This window comes from Mycotypha africana (genome assembly GCF_025528875.1).
Source record: "Mycotypha africana strain NRRL 2978 chromosome Unknown BDF20scaffold_2, whole genome shotgun sequence".
Taxonomy (NCBI): Eukaryota; Fungi; Mucoromycota; class Mucoromycetes; order Mucorales; family Mycotyphaceae; genus Mycotypha; species Mycotypha africana.
Window position 1 is genome coordinate 891,103 of NW_026515726.1, and position 16,181 is coordinate 907,283.

The 16,181-nt window shown below is 38.3% G+C and overlaps 6 protein-coding genes across 6 annotated transcripts; 3 read left to right on the forward strand and 3 right to left on the reverse strand.

Annotated features, from left to right (window-relative positions):
* Positions 1-603: 603 nt before the first annotated feature.
* On the forward strand, positions 604-2,526 carry BDF20DRAFT_904612 (Poly(A) polymerase central domain-containing protein; the record flags this gene model as incomplete). The annotated part of the gene is made up of 5 exons (XM_053083054.1): positions 604-698; positions 779-1,031; positions 1,130-1,730; positions 1,855-1,993; positions 2,103-2,526. 5 exons carry the CDS (start codon positions 604-606, stop codon positions 2,524-2,526), a joined length of 1,512 nt encoding a protein of 503 aa, XP_052938942.1.
* Positions 2,527-2,584: 58 nt separating this feature from the next.
* On the reverse strand, positions 2,585-3,328 carry BDF20DRAFT_814367 (uncharacterized protein; the record flags this gene model as incomplete). Its single annotated transcript, XM_053076969.1, has 1 exon — positions 2,585-3,328. The coding sequence occupies one exon, from the start codon at positions 3,326-3,328 to the stop codon at positions 2,585-2,587; it is 744 nt and encodes a 247-aa protein (XP_052938943.1).
* A 5-nt stretch (positions 3,329-3,333) lies between these two features.
* BDF20DRAFT_850997 (ATP-binding cassette sub-family D member 4) lies at positions 3,334-6,291 on the forward strand. The gene is made up of 7 exons (XM_053079996.1): positions 3,334-3,980; positions 4,110-4,249; positions 4,347-4,735; positions 4,824-4,945; positions 5,037-5,643; positions 5,721-5,894; positions 5,986-6,291. The coding sequence occupies exons 1-7, from the start codon at positions 3,564-3,566 to the stop codon at positions 6,186-6,188; spliced, it is 2,052 nt and encodes a 683-aa protein (XP_052938944.1). The 5' UTR covers positions 3,334-3,563; the 3' UTR covers positions 6,189-6,291.
* BDF20DRAFT_851010 (uncharacterized protein) lies at positions 6,292-10,900 on the reverse strand. The gene is made up of 8 exons (XM_053079997.1): positions 10,804-10,900; positions 10,681-10,738; positions 9,136-10,613; positions 8,977-9,048; positions 8,474-8,902; positions 7,973-8,398; positions 6,948-7,872; positions 6,292-6,814 (listed from the first exon to the last, which is right to left on the reverse strand). The coding sequence occupies exons 1-8, from the start codon at positions 10,870-10,872 to the stop codon at positions 6,348-6,350; spliced, it is 3,924 nt and encodes a 1,307-aa protein (XP_052938945.1). The 5' UTR covers positions 10,873-10,900; the 3' UTR covers positions 6,292-6,347.
* BDF20DRAFT_851014 (cytochrome P450) lies at positions 10,901-13,154 on the reverse strand. Its single transcript, XM_053079998.1, has 6 exons — positions 12,859-13,154; positions 12,712-12,785; positions 12,457-12,616; positions 12,264-12,383; positions 11,670-12,191; positions 10,901-11,590 (listed from the first exon to the last, which is right to left on the reverse strand). The coding sequence occupies exons 1-6, from the start codon at positions 13,119-13,121 to the stop codon at positions 11,164-11,166; spliced, it is 1,566 nt and encodes a 521-aa protein (XP_052938946.1). The 5' UTR covers positions 13,122-13,154; the 3' UTR covers positions 10,901-11,163.
* A 1,084-nt stretch (positions 13,155-14,238) lies between these two features.
* Positions 14,239-16,149, forward strand: BDF20DRAFT_275671 (Rho GTPase activation protein). Its single transcript, XM_053075061.1, has 3 exons — positions 14,239-14,523; positions 14,629-14,736; positions 14,830-16,149. The coding sequence occupies exons 1-3, from the start codon at positions 14,442-14,444 to the stop codon at positions 15,837-15,839; spliced, it is 1,200 nt and encodes a 399-aa protein (XP_052938947.1). The 5' UTR covers positions 14,239-14,441; the 3' UTR covers positions 15,840-16,149.
* Positions 16,150-16,181: the final 32 nt, after the last annotated feature.

The window sequence follows — 16,181 nt, forward strand, 5'->3', positions numbered from 1 at the left end:
ATCCCATCTTTATCGAATCGTTTGACAATCTAACCACACTTGTAGTGTCCTAAAAGAGCAAGTGCATACTGATGCCGCGAGTGTTTTGCTTTTTTTGCACCTAGACATTATATATGCCTGCATCCTACAGTGACTCCATCACTCATGCTGAATAAGGTGAATGCCTGTAGAAGGGGTAAAAAGAACATTGTGAATGCCTTTCTGCTAACACACAGAAACAATTCAAAGTACGATGAAAGTACATCTCCTTTGTTGATGAAAGCCATCGATAGGGGCTGTACCTGATAGGATCATATATACATCAAAAAGCTCTTTTTCCCTTGAATCAAGTCACGTTCAATTAAAAAGCAAGACGTCCCAAAATTATGCAAAAAAAAACAAAAAAATAAAAAAATAAAATTAAAATAGTCTATACCAACCGCGCGACTCTTTCATTGTATTTAAATGCATCCCAACTTGAAAGCATAGAGTGCATACCCTACATTACCCTGATAAATATCTCTACAATATCCATTGATACTACAACTGATTTTATTCTGCATACACTATTTATTTATTTCCCCGTCTATTTGCTCAGATTTCATTCATTGACACGCCCCCATCATGACGACAACAACAACAGACATTACTAATGAGCAATGGATCGCTTTTTTAGAAAACAATCATATTGTTGAAACTCAGGAAGAGGCCTTGAAAAGGTGAGTCAGATACTACTGTTGTTTGAGAAAAGAGTTCTTTGTATTTATCAGTCGTCTTTCACGGACTCGCCCTCTCATAGGAGAAGGGTGATCAATTTATTGGAAAAGATATTGCCCAATTTCGTCGAGTCGGTTTTGATGGACAATCCAGACAACAAGTTCAACCCACCTACATGTCATCTGGCACCCTTTGGCTCTTACGCTTTAGGTGGCTATACGAGGAGCTCTGATATTGATTGTGTTTTACTCTGTCCTTGGTCCATTCGCAGACAGGATTTCTTTCAATATTTTCCTCGCCATCTTAAAAAAATGGCCACCGTCCTTGATGTAGAGGTAAGGAAACACAAATAGCTCTCTTCGTCCCCTTCCACCTGACTGATATTCCTTAATTTACTCTTCTGTCATGGGGGGTGGGGGGGAGGAATCCATAGCTAGTACGTCGAGCGACGGTTCCCATCATCAAATGCGTCATTGACAATATTTCTGTGGATATCTCCTTTGTTCGATTGAGATTACCGACCATTGTTAAAGACAACCTCGACCTTCTCGATGACAACCTCCTGGAAGGGATCGACCCCACTTGTGTCGCAAGTATGGACGGTCCTCGCGTTTGTCAATTCATCCAATCCCACATCAAACCAGAACACAGACTGCTTTTCAACTCGTGCTTGCAAATCATCAAACACTGGGCGAGTCAACGTCAAATCTACAACAAACCTTTAGGCTACTTGAATGGCAGCACCTGGACATTACTCCTGCTTAAAATATACATGACCCATCGGCAAGCACCCAATTTAGATATCTCGCAGTTATTGATTCGATTTTATGATACCTGGGCTGATTGGCCATGGCCAACGCCAGTCCTCTTTACAGACAAAATACCAGGACGTAACCAAAAGCTGGAATACAAAATGTTGAAAGAATTTGAGGAAGCTGTCATGCCGATAGTGTCCCCTTGTTATCCAGTGTCTAATGCAGCACCCTATGTGACTAAATCCACCAAAACCATCATGACGAGAGAATTCGAAAGAGGTATTGTATTTTATAGAGAAAAATGTGGCATTCACAAGTAGGCAGGAAAAAGGATATATCAATAGATAGATCTACTTACTGGTGTGTGTGTTGTTTTTTTTCTTTTACGTCATTCGTTGGCTAGCATCCATTATACTGAATACCCAAGTCAGTCCATTGAAAAAACTCAACAAATTTTTTAATGCAGTGAATTACTTTAAAAGATACCATCACTTTTTAACCATTACAACAAGTTGTACAACAGCGAATAACCATGAACATTGGTAAAAAATCATCTATTTTCAAGAGGACGGTCGTCTTCTTCTTACGATAGTAAAGCAAAACAGACAAACTAATTTTTTCGTTGCGTTGAAATGATGGGGGGCTACTTAGGATTAGACGCATGGCACATAATATACCAGTCTTTATCGGGTTATTGGAAAAATCACGATTTATCCGATTGATGCAACCTGCCAGCAAAGAAATAACCAGTATATATAATTACCGGACTCATTCAGAAAAGGAAGCCTTACGAAACAACTATACCATGGAAGAGGTCAAATCGTTACAGAACACAGGCATTTTCACACCAGGTACTCTGTATTTGACTTACTACTTTATCGGTATAGAAGTCGAGGAAGGCTGTAAATGTGTGGACTTGTCCGATATAGTAACGGCATTCCTTGATGTGCTGAAGAGCAAAAAGCAAAAGAATGAAGATGTACATTGGCATATACAGCATATGACGAAACGTAGGGTGGCTGCCATTTTAGGAGTGCCTACCGATGAACGAACAAACAACACCTCGAAAGAATAAACACAAACCTTTCCCTCCGTCTCTTTCAAATCAATGGCCTTTCTTTTCGAATTGTTTTTTACCTTCTCAACGTTTGTTTATTCATTTTTTCATCCTTTGACACGGTGTCAACAGTATCTATAAATCCAACCAAGATATATCTTTCTCCTTTCGTTATATCCACGCCACTATGTAAGACATGGGCATCATGATAAGCGCAATCCCCTTGCTTCAAATAAACAATGTCATCCATGTTTTTGAAATAAGTGCCTCCGCCTTCAAAATCATCTTCATGACTGATGAGTAACGTAATGGAAAACAAACATCCGTCTGTATGCAGTTTCAAGCCCCTTTGAGCACAAGCCGAGTATTTTACCAAGAAAATATCTCGAAATGCCAGGTCGGACGCCTTGAATCCATAATGGTCGGCAAGTTCATCAAATAAACGTGTCTTTACAAGATCTTCCAAGTGGCGTAACTGGTCATCATGACGGACGGGAATGTCAGTAGTAGGAAAAGCGGAATGACGATCGGTCGTCCACTGATGGCTATCGGCTTTCTGAGCTCTGCACACGTCAAGGACATGTTGACATTCTTGTCGTGAAAGTAATTGACGGTGCTGACCAGGTCGTGCAAACTTTTCCTCACGGACGTGATTAAAAATGAAGCGATTTTCACTCATCGATCGTTGCTTTGGATCTGCTGGCAAAGCAGCGATCTGTTTTTCAATATCGACATTAAATTGTTTTTTTCTATTGTCTAATTCTTGTTGCTCTTCAACAGTTATTTCTTCAAATAGATCGAAAGTAGTGGCAGTGGGCATATCGTTTTCTTCTTTTTTTGAATGATTTAAAAAAAAAAAAAAAAAAGAAAAATCCGCTTTGACATTTCTTTTATTGGATAACTAAGACCCTGAGATCATCTCGACCAACAGCGGCATAGGTACTTTGTGTAGCAAAAGAAAAGAATCAAAGACCCTTACCATCATCAACGGATTCCCCTTTTTTTATTTTTTTTCCTCATCTTTCTCTCATTCACTTTCAAACCATTGATTTCCAATGAGTGAGGAGCAAGAAAATTTGCTCTCCTCCTCTTTAGAACATAGAGACGACTGTATTATCGATAAAGACAGTGACAATGGGGCCGATACAGATTCAATCGAGCAAAACAACAGCCAACAACCAAAAAACTACAAGTTTGACATGCTGTTTTTCAGCAGACTCTTTTCTGTCTTGAAAATACTGTTCAAAAGCAACGCTATCTATCCTTGCTGGTCAACAAAAAAGAAAGCTCGACAAAATAGTTTATTCTGGCTTTATATTCTGTTCGTCACCCTGGCTGTACTTTACGAAATACTTGTTTATTTCGTGGGCATGATACCGAGCCAGTTTTATACTATACTTACTACCAAGGATAAAGCAAAATTTGGTACCTTCATCATCCCATGTCTGTTGCTTGTATTTGTGATTGCTATTGTAAAGAAACACTTTTTTATGAAGACCCATTTTCTATTGTCATGCTCACATTCAGAAAACAGAGACAAAATGACTGACACTTTGTATCCCCTTTCCACAACTCCCCCAATGCTTACGTTTTTTGAATAGTGCAAAAGTTTGTTGAATTTCATGGGAGGTTTGTTTGCTTTGAAAGCGAGAGAATTGCTCACGATCCATATCCAAAATCAATATCTACGATCCAAAGCCATGTATACCCTTTTGACAAAGTATAACAAGATTGATAATCCGTAAAGTGTGCAATCTACTTTTATAGATTTGTATCTTTTTTCTTCTCTAACCTACGCCCTCCCCCCCCACCCCCTATCTCAACGCCCTACGTGATAGAGATCAACGTATAACGCAAGATATAGAAAAGTTCTCCGAAACACTACGACAAATAGTTACCAACCTGATTATTGCGCCCATCATGGTCGTCTATTATACTTACAAGTGCACCATGGTCACGGGTATCTCTGGACCTTTATTCATCTACACCTATTTTGTTGTGGGTTCTTACCTAAGTCAAAAGTATATTCAACCTTTGGTCAATGCTGTCTTTTTTAAAGAACTACAAGAAGGAAACTTTAGATATTTGCACGTTCGATTAAGAGACTTTGTAGAATCCATTGCTTTTTGTGCAGGAGAAGACGATGAGAGGATGAGAGCGCAACAGAGTTTGGATACACTACTTGCCTATCAGAAAACCATTGTGAATAAAGAGTTCCCTTTGAAAGGTAAAAGACGATGTACACTTGTATTTCTATCCTGCGCTTCGTTCAGGAGGTCAGAATGCACAACCAATACATGATTATTTTTCATTAGTGGCAAATGAAAGTTTCTCTTATTTGGGGTCGGTGCTTAGTTATTTGATCATTTCTATTCCCCTATTCATGGGAGTGTTTGACGGAAAAGATGCTTCAGAATTGAGTTCGATCATCAGTGCAGTAAAACAAAAACTCTTTCGTTCACAATGGAAAAAGGAATAGGTACGGGTGACTGATCTCTTCATTTTTGCTCTTCTTTACCATACATCAGAATTCTTTCGTGGCCATGTATTTGATTTATCTATTTTCAACCATCCTGGAGCAATCAAGTAAAGTTTCTGATCTTGCAGGCTATACTGCTCGTATAAGTGAGCTTTTGGAAACACTGAATGAAATAAACGAAAAAGCAGATGAAGAATGCAGACAAAGTGAAAAATTGAGTACGAGTAGTGGTAGCAACAGGAATAGCATTCAAACTACAGCTCACACCAGCAACCATAGCAACGCACCTACGACGGCTGCTATTACCTTCAGAGACGTCTCTCTTTCTACACCTCATGAGCGTCGTCGTCGTCTCAAGAAGTTGATAGTACAACATTTCAATCTAACCATTCACGTGGGTGAAAGTGTGGCTATCGTTGGTCCAAATGGTTCTGGAAAAACGTCTCTTCTTCGTGCCTTAGCGAGTCTATGGCCTTGTGACGAAGGTTCTATAGAAATTTCTGGTGCTTCCGATGTAGGCAAGAATATCATCTATTTACCTCAAACGCCTTACTTGATTGTGGGCTCTTTGAGAGAACAACTCATATATCCTAGCAGTCCTACTGGCAACAATGGGCGATGTGATAGTAGCCGGATTTCATCTTCCACTGTGAAAAGTATGTTCCTACTCTTGAAGAATATAGACAACTTGACTAACACTATACGCATATACATACTTTTATGCGTTCTTTAGTTACAGACGAGGAAGTGCTTGAGCTCTTGGATAAAGTTCACCTACGTCACTTGTCAGGGCTTATTGAATCTTACGATACAATTTATGGTGAAGAATGGAATAGCTTGCTGTCTCCTGGCGAGAGGCAACGACTAGCGTTTGCTCGTATATTTTACTGGAAACCCCGTTTTACAGGTAGATCAGTGAAAATGAAATTGAGAGACAAATTATAGTCATGCCCCTCTCTCGCTTTCTATTAAATTACATCATTTTCTCATTCATATAGTGTTGGATGAAGCAACAAGTGCAGTAGATGCAGAAACCAGTGAATACTTTTACAATGCTTTGAAAACACTAGGAACTACAATTATTAGTGTCAGCCACGACCCTTCTATTGTAAATCTTCACGACACCATTGTGAGTTTAGAAGGCTTTGGTGAATATTCCATTCAGAGTAATACAGTGAATACGCCTTTAGTCACTGTGTAAAGCCGCTGATAGGTAACTAGTGATATTCTTCGTATATATACCACCCCCAAAAAAAAACCATAAAAATTCAATTTAATTTCATATTGGAAATTATAACAATCTATTATCGTTCAGTTTCATAGATATGTACAGTTGATGATTTAATGTAATATGAGGTCGTTAAATAAAAGCATTTGGCCAAACTTCTTCTATCATAGGATTGCTCATTAGTCCTTTAATAAAACCTCGCCATACAGCGCTTTTCGTTACTGTGCCGTCCCAAGCGGTAAATCGTGTTCCTTCAACGATCTGTGGCTCGTCTACCACTGCTATTGATTTTTTCCTCTCGGTACGATGACTACTTTCATCGTTATCATGGCTATTGCTGTTATTGATGTACAAGTCATTGAAGAACAGTTTTCCAAGCTTGCTGACTGTTTCATCTCTGTTCTGCATTAAAACCAAACAATCACTTGTAAATACACCAAGCGTCTGTCCTTGGAAGTATGACATGTTTTTTTCTGCACAATGATGAAGGCTCGACGGTAATACATCCTGTAGCAAGCATCTCAATAGATTGATACAGCTGTTATATCGATTGGCTGAGTATAATAAAGGTGTTGTGATAAGGCAAGAGCCCAATTCAGCTATATACGTCGATGTGTGAAAGAAGGCCAAGGAGTCGTGTTAGAGCCTCCGTCAGCAAGGGAAAGCTGTCTGAACTTTTTTAACTTTTTTTCTTTTTTCCTCACAAACATCTTTCATCCCATTCTCTCTTACCTGCTCTAGCAGCGCCTCCACTTCTCCCTGCTTCTAATACTTGATCTACAATCATATTGACAAACCAATGACCACCACCAATTTCTAGAGCGGTTTCAAATAAAGTCATATCCAAGCAATGAGAAACAACTTGCATTTTTGTAGGCGCTTGATCATCCCACAGGGCATTGGTGTCTGTATCTACATCACCCATGTACAACGAGCGACCGCTCTTCACAATATAGCGAAACATGGTAGATGCCTTTTCAAATAAGGTTGAGGGTATCACACCGGTCGTCACCGTTTCCACATGCATCATAGAATGGTCTTCTGTTAATTTATCCAATTTGTTGTCCGTATGAATATATTGCATAAGTTCAGACATGCCCTTTACCAATTGAATATCCTCCTCATTTTCTGTTGTCGAGAAAGCGGCCTCTTGACGCTTAAATTCTAATAAGGATTCTAGTGATCCCAAAACAGGATGGAGACTGATATCACGCGAAAGAGGCGAGCAGTTATTGTTCTCGTTATTACAACCCATAATGTACTGACGCAAGCATAAAAGAGCAATAGCAGATTGTCCGTTCAAAAGTTCTTCACAAAGGATATTGAAAATACCCGATAAAGTAAAGTCCAACACAGGCTTTTGGAAATAAGAAATGATACGGACAAACGTGTCATTGTCCATTTGCTTATTGCTATAAAGTAAAATAGCACGTTGGATAATGCTAGGGAAAATCTTCAGGAGAATTTGAGGGCTTGACGACTTGAGCAAATCTTCGGATAACTCGTCTCCTGCTGCGAGACCGCTCATCCAATTCTCAATATAGACTTCCATAGAATCATCCAAGATATCAATACCATAAATAGTTGGTCCCTCGGCAAAGTATGTATAGAGGAGGCCAGATTTATCGATGAAGACCTTATCTAAATCTCTATAAAGCTGAATAGATTTTTTCTTGACGTCAGAATATAGTTCGGGTTGGAGGAAAGAATAGGGACGAGGAGGGAGAGCATTCTTTCATGCTTTCTTACTTTGTTACCTTGAATCTTTTCACTACTGAAATTACAAAATTCCAGATTCTGCCGTATTTTTGATAGAGTAAGTGCCCTCCACTTAGTTTCTCCTTGCTTTCTTCAGTTGTTAGAATTGTTAATTCATCTATCATTTCTGTTTGGTAGCCATTGGGGTCCCAATTGTTGCAGATATTCTCTAAAGGGCTGAGCAATTCTTGCGGGGTATAAAGCTGAAGAATCAAATCGACGCTGCAAGGGCATTGTGCTAGAACATCACAAATTGTGGAAAGTGAATAGAAATCATTCGCAATAGATTTCTCTTTCAACAGAGCTAAAATGAAGTCAATAATCTTTCTCAGATGAATAGGTGATACTAATCCAATATGTATCAATTCCAGCAAAGCAGTAGATGACAATTTCTCTTTAATGCTTTTAAATCGCACATCGATATTCTGGGAAACACGCATGAAGAAAAGAGTTAGGAAGCTCCTTTCTTACAAGTTTCATCAATCTATTCTTCAATTCACCTGATCAACAGCAGCAACGGGAGTTAATTCCCCTAAATCATTATCGATGTCCATGCTATCATTTTGTTCTTTCACTTTTCTCTTTTGTAAAAGCTCTTCTACAACCTCTGACCGCACAAATCCATGTCTGTGACAAACAAGCACAATATTTGTGAATATGTCATTATTGCTTAAAGCATGCAAATACTTCAAAATTGGTCCATTCAAATCGTCAGCTGTAGAATCCATCTCATTGATCATATTCATGAAATCGTCTTCAGCCTCTAGATTTTCTGTTCCTTTTTCTCCCGCTATCATTTTATCCACAAGTGACGAGCACGTCGAATCTGGTGCATAATATTCCGTGCAGCATGCCGGGATGCTACAAGCATTGATAAGGCCAGTAAATGCTTCCAGTTTCATTAAGGCTGACTCAAAGGCATTATATGACTACAACAATGGTGTAAATAGCCTTGCTGGTCAAAAATAAGCCGCACCAAAACTATATCCTAGAAATGACTCACCTCATCAGTACCTGTCAGCTTAATGCCTTTATCTCGCTTTAAATGCTGTAATTTGTCCAACAAATCAGGCAACTAAAAAATCACATACTTCTTCAGTTAGACTCCCTAAAAAAATGACTATGCAATGCCTCGTTTGTTCTTCTGTTTTGTCTTTTTTACCTTGACTAAGACTATACTCTTCCATAGAAGTCTATTCGTAGCCACAACAGAGTTACAATTCTGGTTCGTGTTGCCTTTTGATATAATGTTCTCTTTCTCGATCATAGGGGGAATTTGGCAACTCGTATTCAACGATGCTTCTCGAAGGCCACCAAGGGCTGTTAGCCAAATCTCCAAGAAAAATGACTCATCAAAAGAACCTTTTATTGTCTGTAGCTTAACCAAGTGATCCAAAATATAATCATCGTCAAGAGAAGGCCTGATTTGCACCATATGATATAAAAGACCCATGACCCCCGCACTTGGCATGGCTCTTGCTGTGCCTTCATCTTCCAATTCATGATATTTCATATGTACAGCCATTCTTCGTTCTATATCCCTATCTGTCAATTTTTGTACTAACGTTAAAGCCCGTTGAATGATTGAGTTCTGAGAGGCTTCATTTGATCTGCACGCTTTGATAGCAGGGTTTTTGGGGTCTAATTTAATTTGGCATTCGATCCATGGTTCAAATGCATTACTGCTACCGTTGTTGTTGTCGTGCTGTGTGGTATCATTTGCACCTTCTATCCCTTCTTCTGTCTTTTGCTCTAGCTGTCGTTTTAGGTTATGTTGCAATTCGAAAATACGTTTGACATCTTTTTTTTCTATCAACATAATCATAATTTGCGCTGCTAGAACAGCATTCTCAATAACTGCTGAGTTCGTCTTACTAAGTTCTCTTCCTGCCTTGCTCTTCTGACTGTCGCTTTTGCCATCGGCCATACTCGGGTCCTTCTTTAGTCTGGCTTCGCCGCCGGTTTCTACTCCCTCGTTATTGTCCAGCATCACTATACCATCGTCTTCTATTTGAACCTGTGTATTATCGATATCGAGTGTCGCATCAATTCCTCCATCCCCCAAATCTATCGAAGTCTGAGACACAAATGAGAATTGAGAATCGAACGCAGGTTGTGTATTATTATTATTGTAATTTTCATTGTTTTGAAATGACATGGTAGCTGCAAGCGGCGCATTGGTGCTACCAGATATTCTATTAGTACTGTCAGTAGCCTTAATATACCAATCGTGATACAACCCCGTGGCAAGTATATGTGACAGAAGTTTGAAAACATCAATAAGGATCTCGACTAGCGAATTTTCTTTTCCTCTTTGCAAATCAACAATAATCCGATCGGAATCAAGCGGGGCTAGTATATATGATAAAAGTCTCAGTAAAAAGGTCCAATGGTGAGATTGTTCAAAGTTGCCGCTGGTTGTTGTAGATTCGAGGAATGGTAGCAGTTGAGTTATAAAAGTATCTATTTCAATAAGAGGCTTTATACTAGTATCCATGTCGCTCTGAAGATTATTATTGGCGGATAGCGTAGCGTTCGTTGAGTTTAGTGTTGCTCGCCCAATTATTGATATAGTTAAGTATTCCTCAATCAAAGCATCGGCAATTCGCGTTGTTGAAAACAAGAAAGTTAGCAGTAGATCTAAAGCCAAGGCCAATGAGCAACTGAGTACATTTATTGAATAAATCGATTTTTCTGTAAGGTTTACCGCATAGTTCTACAGTTGTGCTGCCAGCTTCAAGGCATTCTTTCGTCGGCTCTATCCACTTTATGCACGTTGGTAAATTGAAGCCAATCCAGACAACTTCAAATGATCTATTTTTCGTTTTACCTGTTCAGCTTTGCAACAGTGCAATAAGGCATATCGAAGAACAATTTCAAGTGTATTGGCCGAAGTCATTGGCGAGTTTGCTACTTCAGAAAGAAGTAGATCCTCCTTTTTCTTCCTTCTTCATTGTCCATGAAGAGGAAGCCGTGGCTGCAAATTAAAGTTCCGCAAAAATTGATCTGGTAACAAACGTGATACGTACTTATAAGACAAGATATACGGTACACATTATCATAACAGAAGCATAGGATTAGTATTGGTTCCATGGCTCGTCTTTTTTATTACGAGTTTATAAGATTAGTTCATGAAGTTTAAGTTTACGTAATAATAATAATACTGTAATCGCGTGTTCTAAGTTCTTAATTATTTCCTTCGTCGCTCAACATAGACCTTCATTCCTTCTTTCATAGGCAATGTTAAAGAGACTTGATAGGTAATGTTCTGTCCAGGAACTAGCGTTAGCTTGTAGTCTTTTACAATATAAGCAAGAGCTACCAAAGCTTCCAATGTAGCTAAATTCTGACCGAGACATACGCGAGGGCCGCCATGGAATGCTGGCCATTGACCCTGAGTTTCTCTTTTTAGTTCACCATTTGGCATAATCCATCTCTCTGGTTTAAATTGCTTTGCGTCTGGTCCCCAAACAATTTCAGACCGACCTTGAGCCCATGGACTCCACGTAACATAATCACCCTTCTGGATTTGTGTTCCATCAGGCCATACATCATTGTTCAAAGCATACTTCTGGTTATTTGGGACCGAAGGGAACAATCTCAAAACTTCATAAAAGCTGTATTGAGTGTTTAGCGAAGAAACAAAAAAGCGGTTAGATGGTGTGATAAGAACAACCGCAATAATAATCAACTTACATAGCATGGGCGTAATTCATTTTTTTTATCACATTATATAGTTCAGCAGGTTCGTTTTTCATGTCATGAGATATGCTAATATTAACTTCTTGCAGCAGCTTCTTCTCGATGCGTGGATGCAGCATAAGCATATAAAATGTCCAGGATAACGCTTGAGCTGTTGTGTCTCTTCCAGCAATGACAAAATTCAAGACTACATCTCTTAGTTCTTTATCATTGAGTAGTTCATTGTGCTCATTCCTTGCCTCCATGAATCTGGACAATAGGTCAAGATGGATTTCACCCTTTTCCAGCTGCTTTCGCCGAAGCTCAATTACTTCTCGAGCAAATTCATTCACCGTATGTAAGTGCTGACTGAGACTCTTCTTCCAAGGCTGTAGTAAATGTGCGAGAGGTTCTGTCAATTTCCAACTTGGGTTGACAAAGCGCTTGAAACTGTTTAATTGGCATTCGTCAAAAGAGGCTGCAAACGGAACTTTTTCTTTGCTACTTAAAGCATTTAGTTGTACACCGAAACCGATACTAGAGTTAAATGTTGAATATGAATGTCATTATTAGTCTGAAGGTAACTTGACGCTCCATTTTTCTCTTTACAGAATGAAGGAATCCAAGGTAAATTTGAACATGATATCGTGGAAATCAACGATCTGATTAGTGTCTGCTGCTTTATCCAGAATGCCTGCGCTCATGATATCCAGTTCTTCTACGAACACACTAAAATTAGAAAGATCACAGTTACTGCTTTATCCAAAGACAATGGCTGCAATGTAGTGTTTTGATGACCTACGCAGTGAAATGATCTCTAAAATTCTTCACATTAAAAATATGACTCGCTGTTTTTCTTTGATATTTCCATTTCTCTCCATTTGCATTAAATATACCATGGCCTAATAGATCTCCGGTTGCAGAATTCAACTGTGGACCTTTAACATAATTTTCAAAGTTGTCTAAAGAACAGAAAATGAAGGGCAGCACCTTGTCAATAATCAGATATTACTTGTCAGCATGAATATAATTTGCTGAGGTGTTATCTTATTTTTACATTTCAAAATATGCTCCACATTCCTGGGGTCGATCGTAAAAATGGATCGCGGTAAACCTAATGATGAAGCCGTCCTTCAATTTGATATAGAAGATTTATGTTAACAACCTTACATATTTGAGCAACAGTTCAGCTAGATGACTTTACCCAGTCAGCCTTTCTTTGAAGCCATCCAATAAGAATTCATGCAATTTTTCTGCATTAGATACGATGGCTGGCAGGCTACCAACAAGAGGCCATCCTTTGCGGTTATTGATTCCCTCACGATATTCATCAAAAATGGCTCGGTCAGGATATTTAAGTGCCAGCAATCCTGTAAGAAAGACTAATGAAACACTGATAGTTTGTGCAAAAGCGATAGGCGCTAGAGCGCTGTTGTTATTTGATGCAAACAGTCCTAGCGCTGGCATTAGTTATTGATCGATGATTATAAACAAATAGAGTTGATAGAGAAAAAAGAAAGATTTAGCAGCTTTTATATACCTGCATTCACATGCAACAAGAATGTGTAACTTATTTTTTTTTTCCCTATAGTTTGCCAACATAAGCATTGGGGAATGCATTTACTAGCTTATACAACAACCATTCTGCCCTTGATGCATATGGAAAATCGCAATTGTTTGCCAGGCAAAATACACCTTGAGTTGCTATAAATATGCATATTTCAATGACTAGCATATTTGAGCTATGTAGGTTATATTTCAATAAATATTATGAAAAGTGTGATCGTAAGATCAGTACGAGTAATGGATAGTACAAAGAAGTCTGTCATTGCTATTGTTCCAAATCAAGCTAATAAAATCTGAGCGTTGTATGTTGTACAGAGCGCATCAACAGACATACTGCCAACACTTAATATACTTCATCGATAATATTACAGTACTAGCTGTTACGTACTTGCTACTCAGACCTCAAAAATTCCGAACTACATAATCAGTTAATACGAAACCCCTGCCTTCTGCTTAAATCTGCTGATCATCAAAGTGTTAATCTTTCAAATCAATGTCCTGTACAGGCACTTGTAGTTTCAGTTCTATTTAAAAAAAACCTCAAAAGGCTTATTTGACAATCACAAAAACTAAAACAGAAATGGGGCATCCTTTTTTAATATGAAGAAACAGAAAGAGCCGATAACTCTGTTGATAGCACTTGGTCAATAATAACCCAAACATAATCTACTTCGTAAGGAAAATACTACTTTTTAAAGCATGCCCGGAACACTGTTTGTAGGGTTACTGCTCCTGAAATCAATTTACTCCATCTTTATAGAAGCTGGATTAATACATGCCATTGATTTGTGATGCACTGATAAAGCTGGCAAGTTTAGCCATTCAGTCAAGTAAGAAGTCTTGATTGCTGCATTTCTCTTCGCTTTTTGTTAGCAGAGGATTTCAACAGAATACAAAAGAAAGAGATAGATAAAGCAAAGTGAAGACGAGAAGAAAAACAGCTTCTCTGTGCGCAAAAGAAGGACTTTAAAATTCGTACTTTTTTTTTTATATTATGCTCTAATGCCGTCTTCGCGTGCTGTTGTACCTGTTTGTGTTTTGAAATGGAAAAAAGACCCCTATTTTGGACATTAACGAAAACAATATGCTTTTGCCTTTTTTAATAAATCCGAATTAAAACAAAAAAAAAAGGCCAGTTTTCTGCTTCCTCATCAACAAGCTATTTCCCTTTCCTTTCCTTCTTCTACAATCTGCTCAACTTTTCGTTTTCTATCGTTTTATATGACAAACACCAATACCAGCCATAATCAAAAAAGGAAGAAATACAGAAACCTATTTTCCAACTGGTTTTCAAAGTCAAAAAGTAACGACTTGTGTTTTCAAAATGATGTACCTGTGAAAGGTATGTAGAATGTACCTAAATAACCACAATCAACCGAGGCATTTGCTTAAACAGCGTTGGTTTCAGGCATCTTTGGAGTTCCATTATGTGACGCTTCGAAACTAGGTACCAAATTATGGGAATTGAAAGTACCCAGCCCTGTTGCTATTTGTTTCGAAGAGATAACAAAAAGAGGTATATATTCAAAAGAGTGCATGAACCAGAGTTTATGTATGATAGGTTGCTGATGCGTTTCTCTTCTTTTTTTTTTTTTCATTGTCTGAAAAGGCTTAACTACGGAAGGTATATTTCGGTTATCTGGATCAGCTTCAGAAGTAAATCTGCTCAAAGAAAAATTAGATACTGCACATGAACAGCAGGATATAAACTTCGACGCTTCACAATTTGATATCCATACTCTCGCTAGTCTCGTTAAAAAGTATTTACGTGAACTGCCTGAACCAGTTATACCTGTCACTTTCCACGATCAATTTCAATACCTCGTATCATTATCCTCCGCTTCTTCCATACTTGTAGACGAACAAAAATATCGTACCGCTATCAATGTAAAAGATTTAGTCAGTATAATCTTACAGCTACCATATTATCATCGACAGTTACTGCATGCGATCTTACTCATGACAGCTCAGGTACAACATCATGTCAAAGCCAACAAGATGTGTCCCGAGGCTTTGGCTACGGTATTAGCACCTGTTTGTACCGGCTTTGAGCAATCACTCCTGGATCATACAGCTACCACATTCCGTAAACGAAGGAAGAGAGGCAGTTCTAATAACAAAAAGATCAATATACTCGAGCAATCTTCTGCATTGATCGCTCAGCAAACTATCAAGAATAAACAATGGACTTTGATATGGAAAGCAATGATTGAACAGCATGAAAGCCTGATAGCTATTTTGGATAAGCATATGTATCAACAAGAACATCAACCTTACCAATTCTCTTACAACTCTCTACCTTCATTTCCGTCCCCTTTTTCAACCGGCAATAGTCATATGTTACCAACCCCAAATCAAATATTAATGGCCCAATTTTACCCAATTTCCAATGAAGAAGATAATATAAAGATTGCAAAGCAAACAGCTTCTCATAATGCTTTAACGTTACCTACTACTGCTGATGATTATATCCGTGGCGATAGTGACAATAACGACAGTAATGGCCATATGGAAGCGGATAAAGCGTCAGAGAAATCGTCTACATCAGCTGCATCATTCTTTTTTCAAAAGTCGAGTACGTTAAGACGGATTTTATCGGCAAGTACACTTAGTCGGTAATTGGACCCTTGCCTTCTGAGGCAATAAACCAAAAAAAAAAAAGAAAAAAAAAAAAGAATCAAGACAAAGGATTCTACTCCTTCTGTATACATCCAATGGTCACTTTTCTTTATCCATCTGTATGCCTCTCTTTTTCGCTCTCATTCCATTTCCTTTCTTCATAATGGTTCTGTACTTTACGTGAGATTGTATATTGTATAAATAACATTTACTAATTTATGTCCTTCATCATATGATTATCAGTTTCTATTTTTCTTTTTTTTTTATATGCATCTTCAAATAAAAGATTATTATTGTTAATTTATCATGCTTGAACGATACACGTTCTGTAATATGCTTATT

Coding starts and splice junctions, on each gene's coding strand:
- BDF20DRAFT_850997 (XM_053079996.1), top strand. CDS start 3,564: ATGAGTGAGGAGCAAGAAAATTTGCTCTCCTCCTCTTTAGAACATAGA. Junction 5,644..5,720: donor TTCATCTTCCACTGTGAAAA/GTATGTTCCTAC, acceptor TGCGTTCTTTAG/TTACAGACGAGGAAGTGCTT. Junction 5,895..5,985: donor CTGGAAACCCCGTTTTACAG/GTAGATCAGTGA, acceptor TCATTCATATAG/TGTTGGATGAAGCAACAAGT.
- BDF20DRAFT_851010 (XM_053079997.1), bottom strand. CDS start 10,872: ATGACTTCGGCCAATACACTTGAAATTGTTCTTCGATATGCCTTATTG. Junction 9,049..9,135: donor AGAGTATAGTCTTAGTCAAG/GTAAAAAAGACA, acceptor GTGATTTTTTAG/TTGCCTGATTTGTTGGACAA. Junction 7,873..7,972: donor CAGTAGTGAAAAGATTCAAG/GTAACAAAGTAA, acceptor AAATCTATTCAG/CTTTATAGAGATTTAGATAA.
- BDF20DRAFT_851014 (XM_053079998.1), bottom strand. CDS start 13,121: ATGCCAGCGCTAGGACTGTTTGCATCAAATAACAACAGCGCTCTAGCG. Junction 12,384..12,456: donor TTTAGAGATCATTTCACTGC/GTAGGTCATCAA, acceptor TTCTAATTTTAG/TGTGTTCGTAGAAGAACTGG. Junction 11,591..11,669: donor ATGAATTACGCCCATGCTAT/GTAAGTTGATTA, acceptor CACTCAATACAG/CTTTTATGAAGTTTTGAGAT.
- BDF20DRAFT_275671 (XM_053075061.1), top strand. CDS start 14,442: ATGACAAACACCAATACCAGCCATAATCAAAAAAGGAAGAAATACAGA. Junction 14,524..14,628: donor CTGGTTTTCAAAGTCAAAAA/GTAACGACTTGT, acceptor CGTTGGTTTCAG/GCATCTTTGGAGTTCCATTA. Junction 14,737..14,829: donor CGAAGAGATAACAAAAAGAG/GTATATATTCAA, acceptor TTGTCTGAAAAG/GCTTAACTACGGAAGGTATA.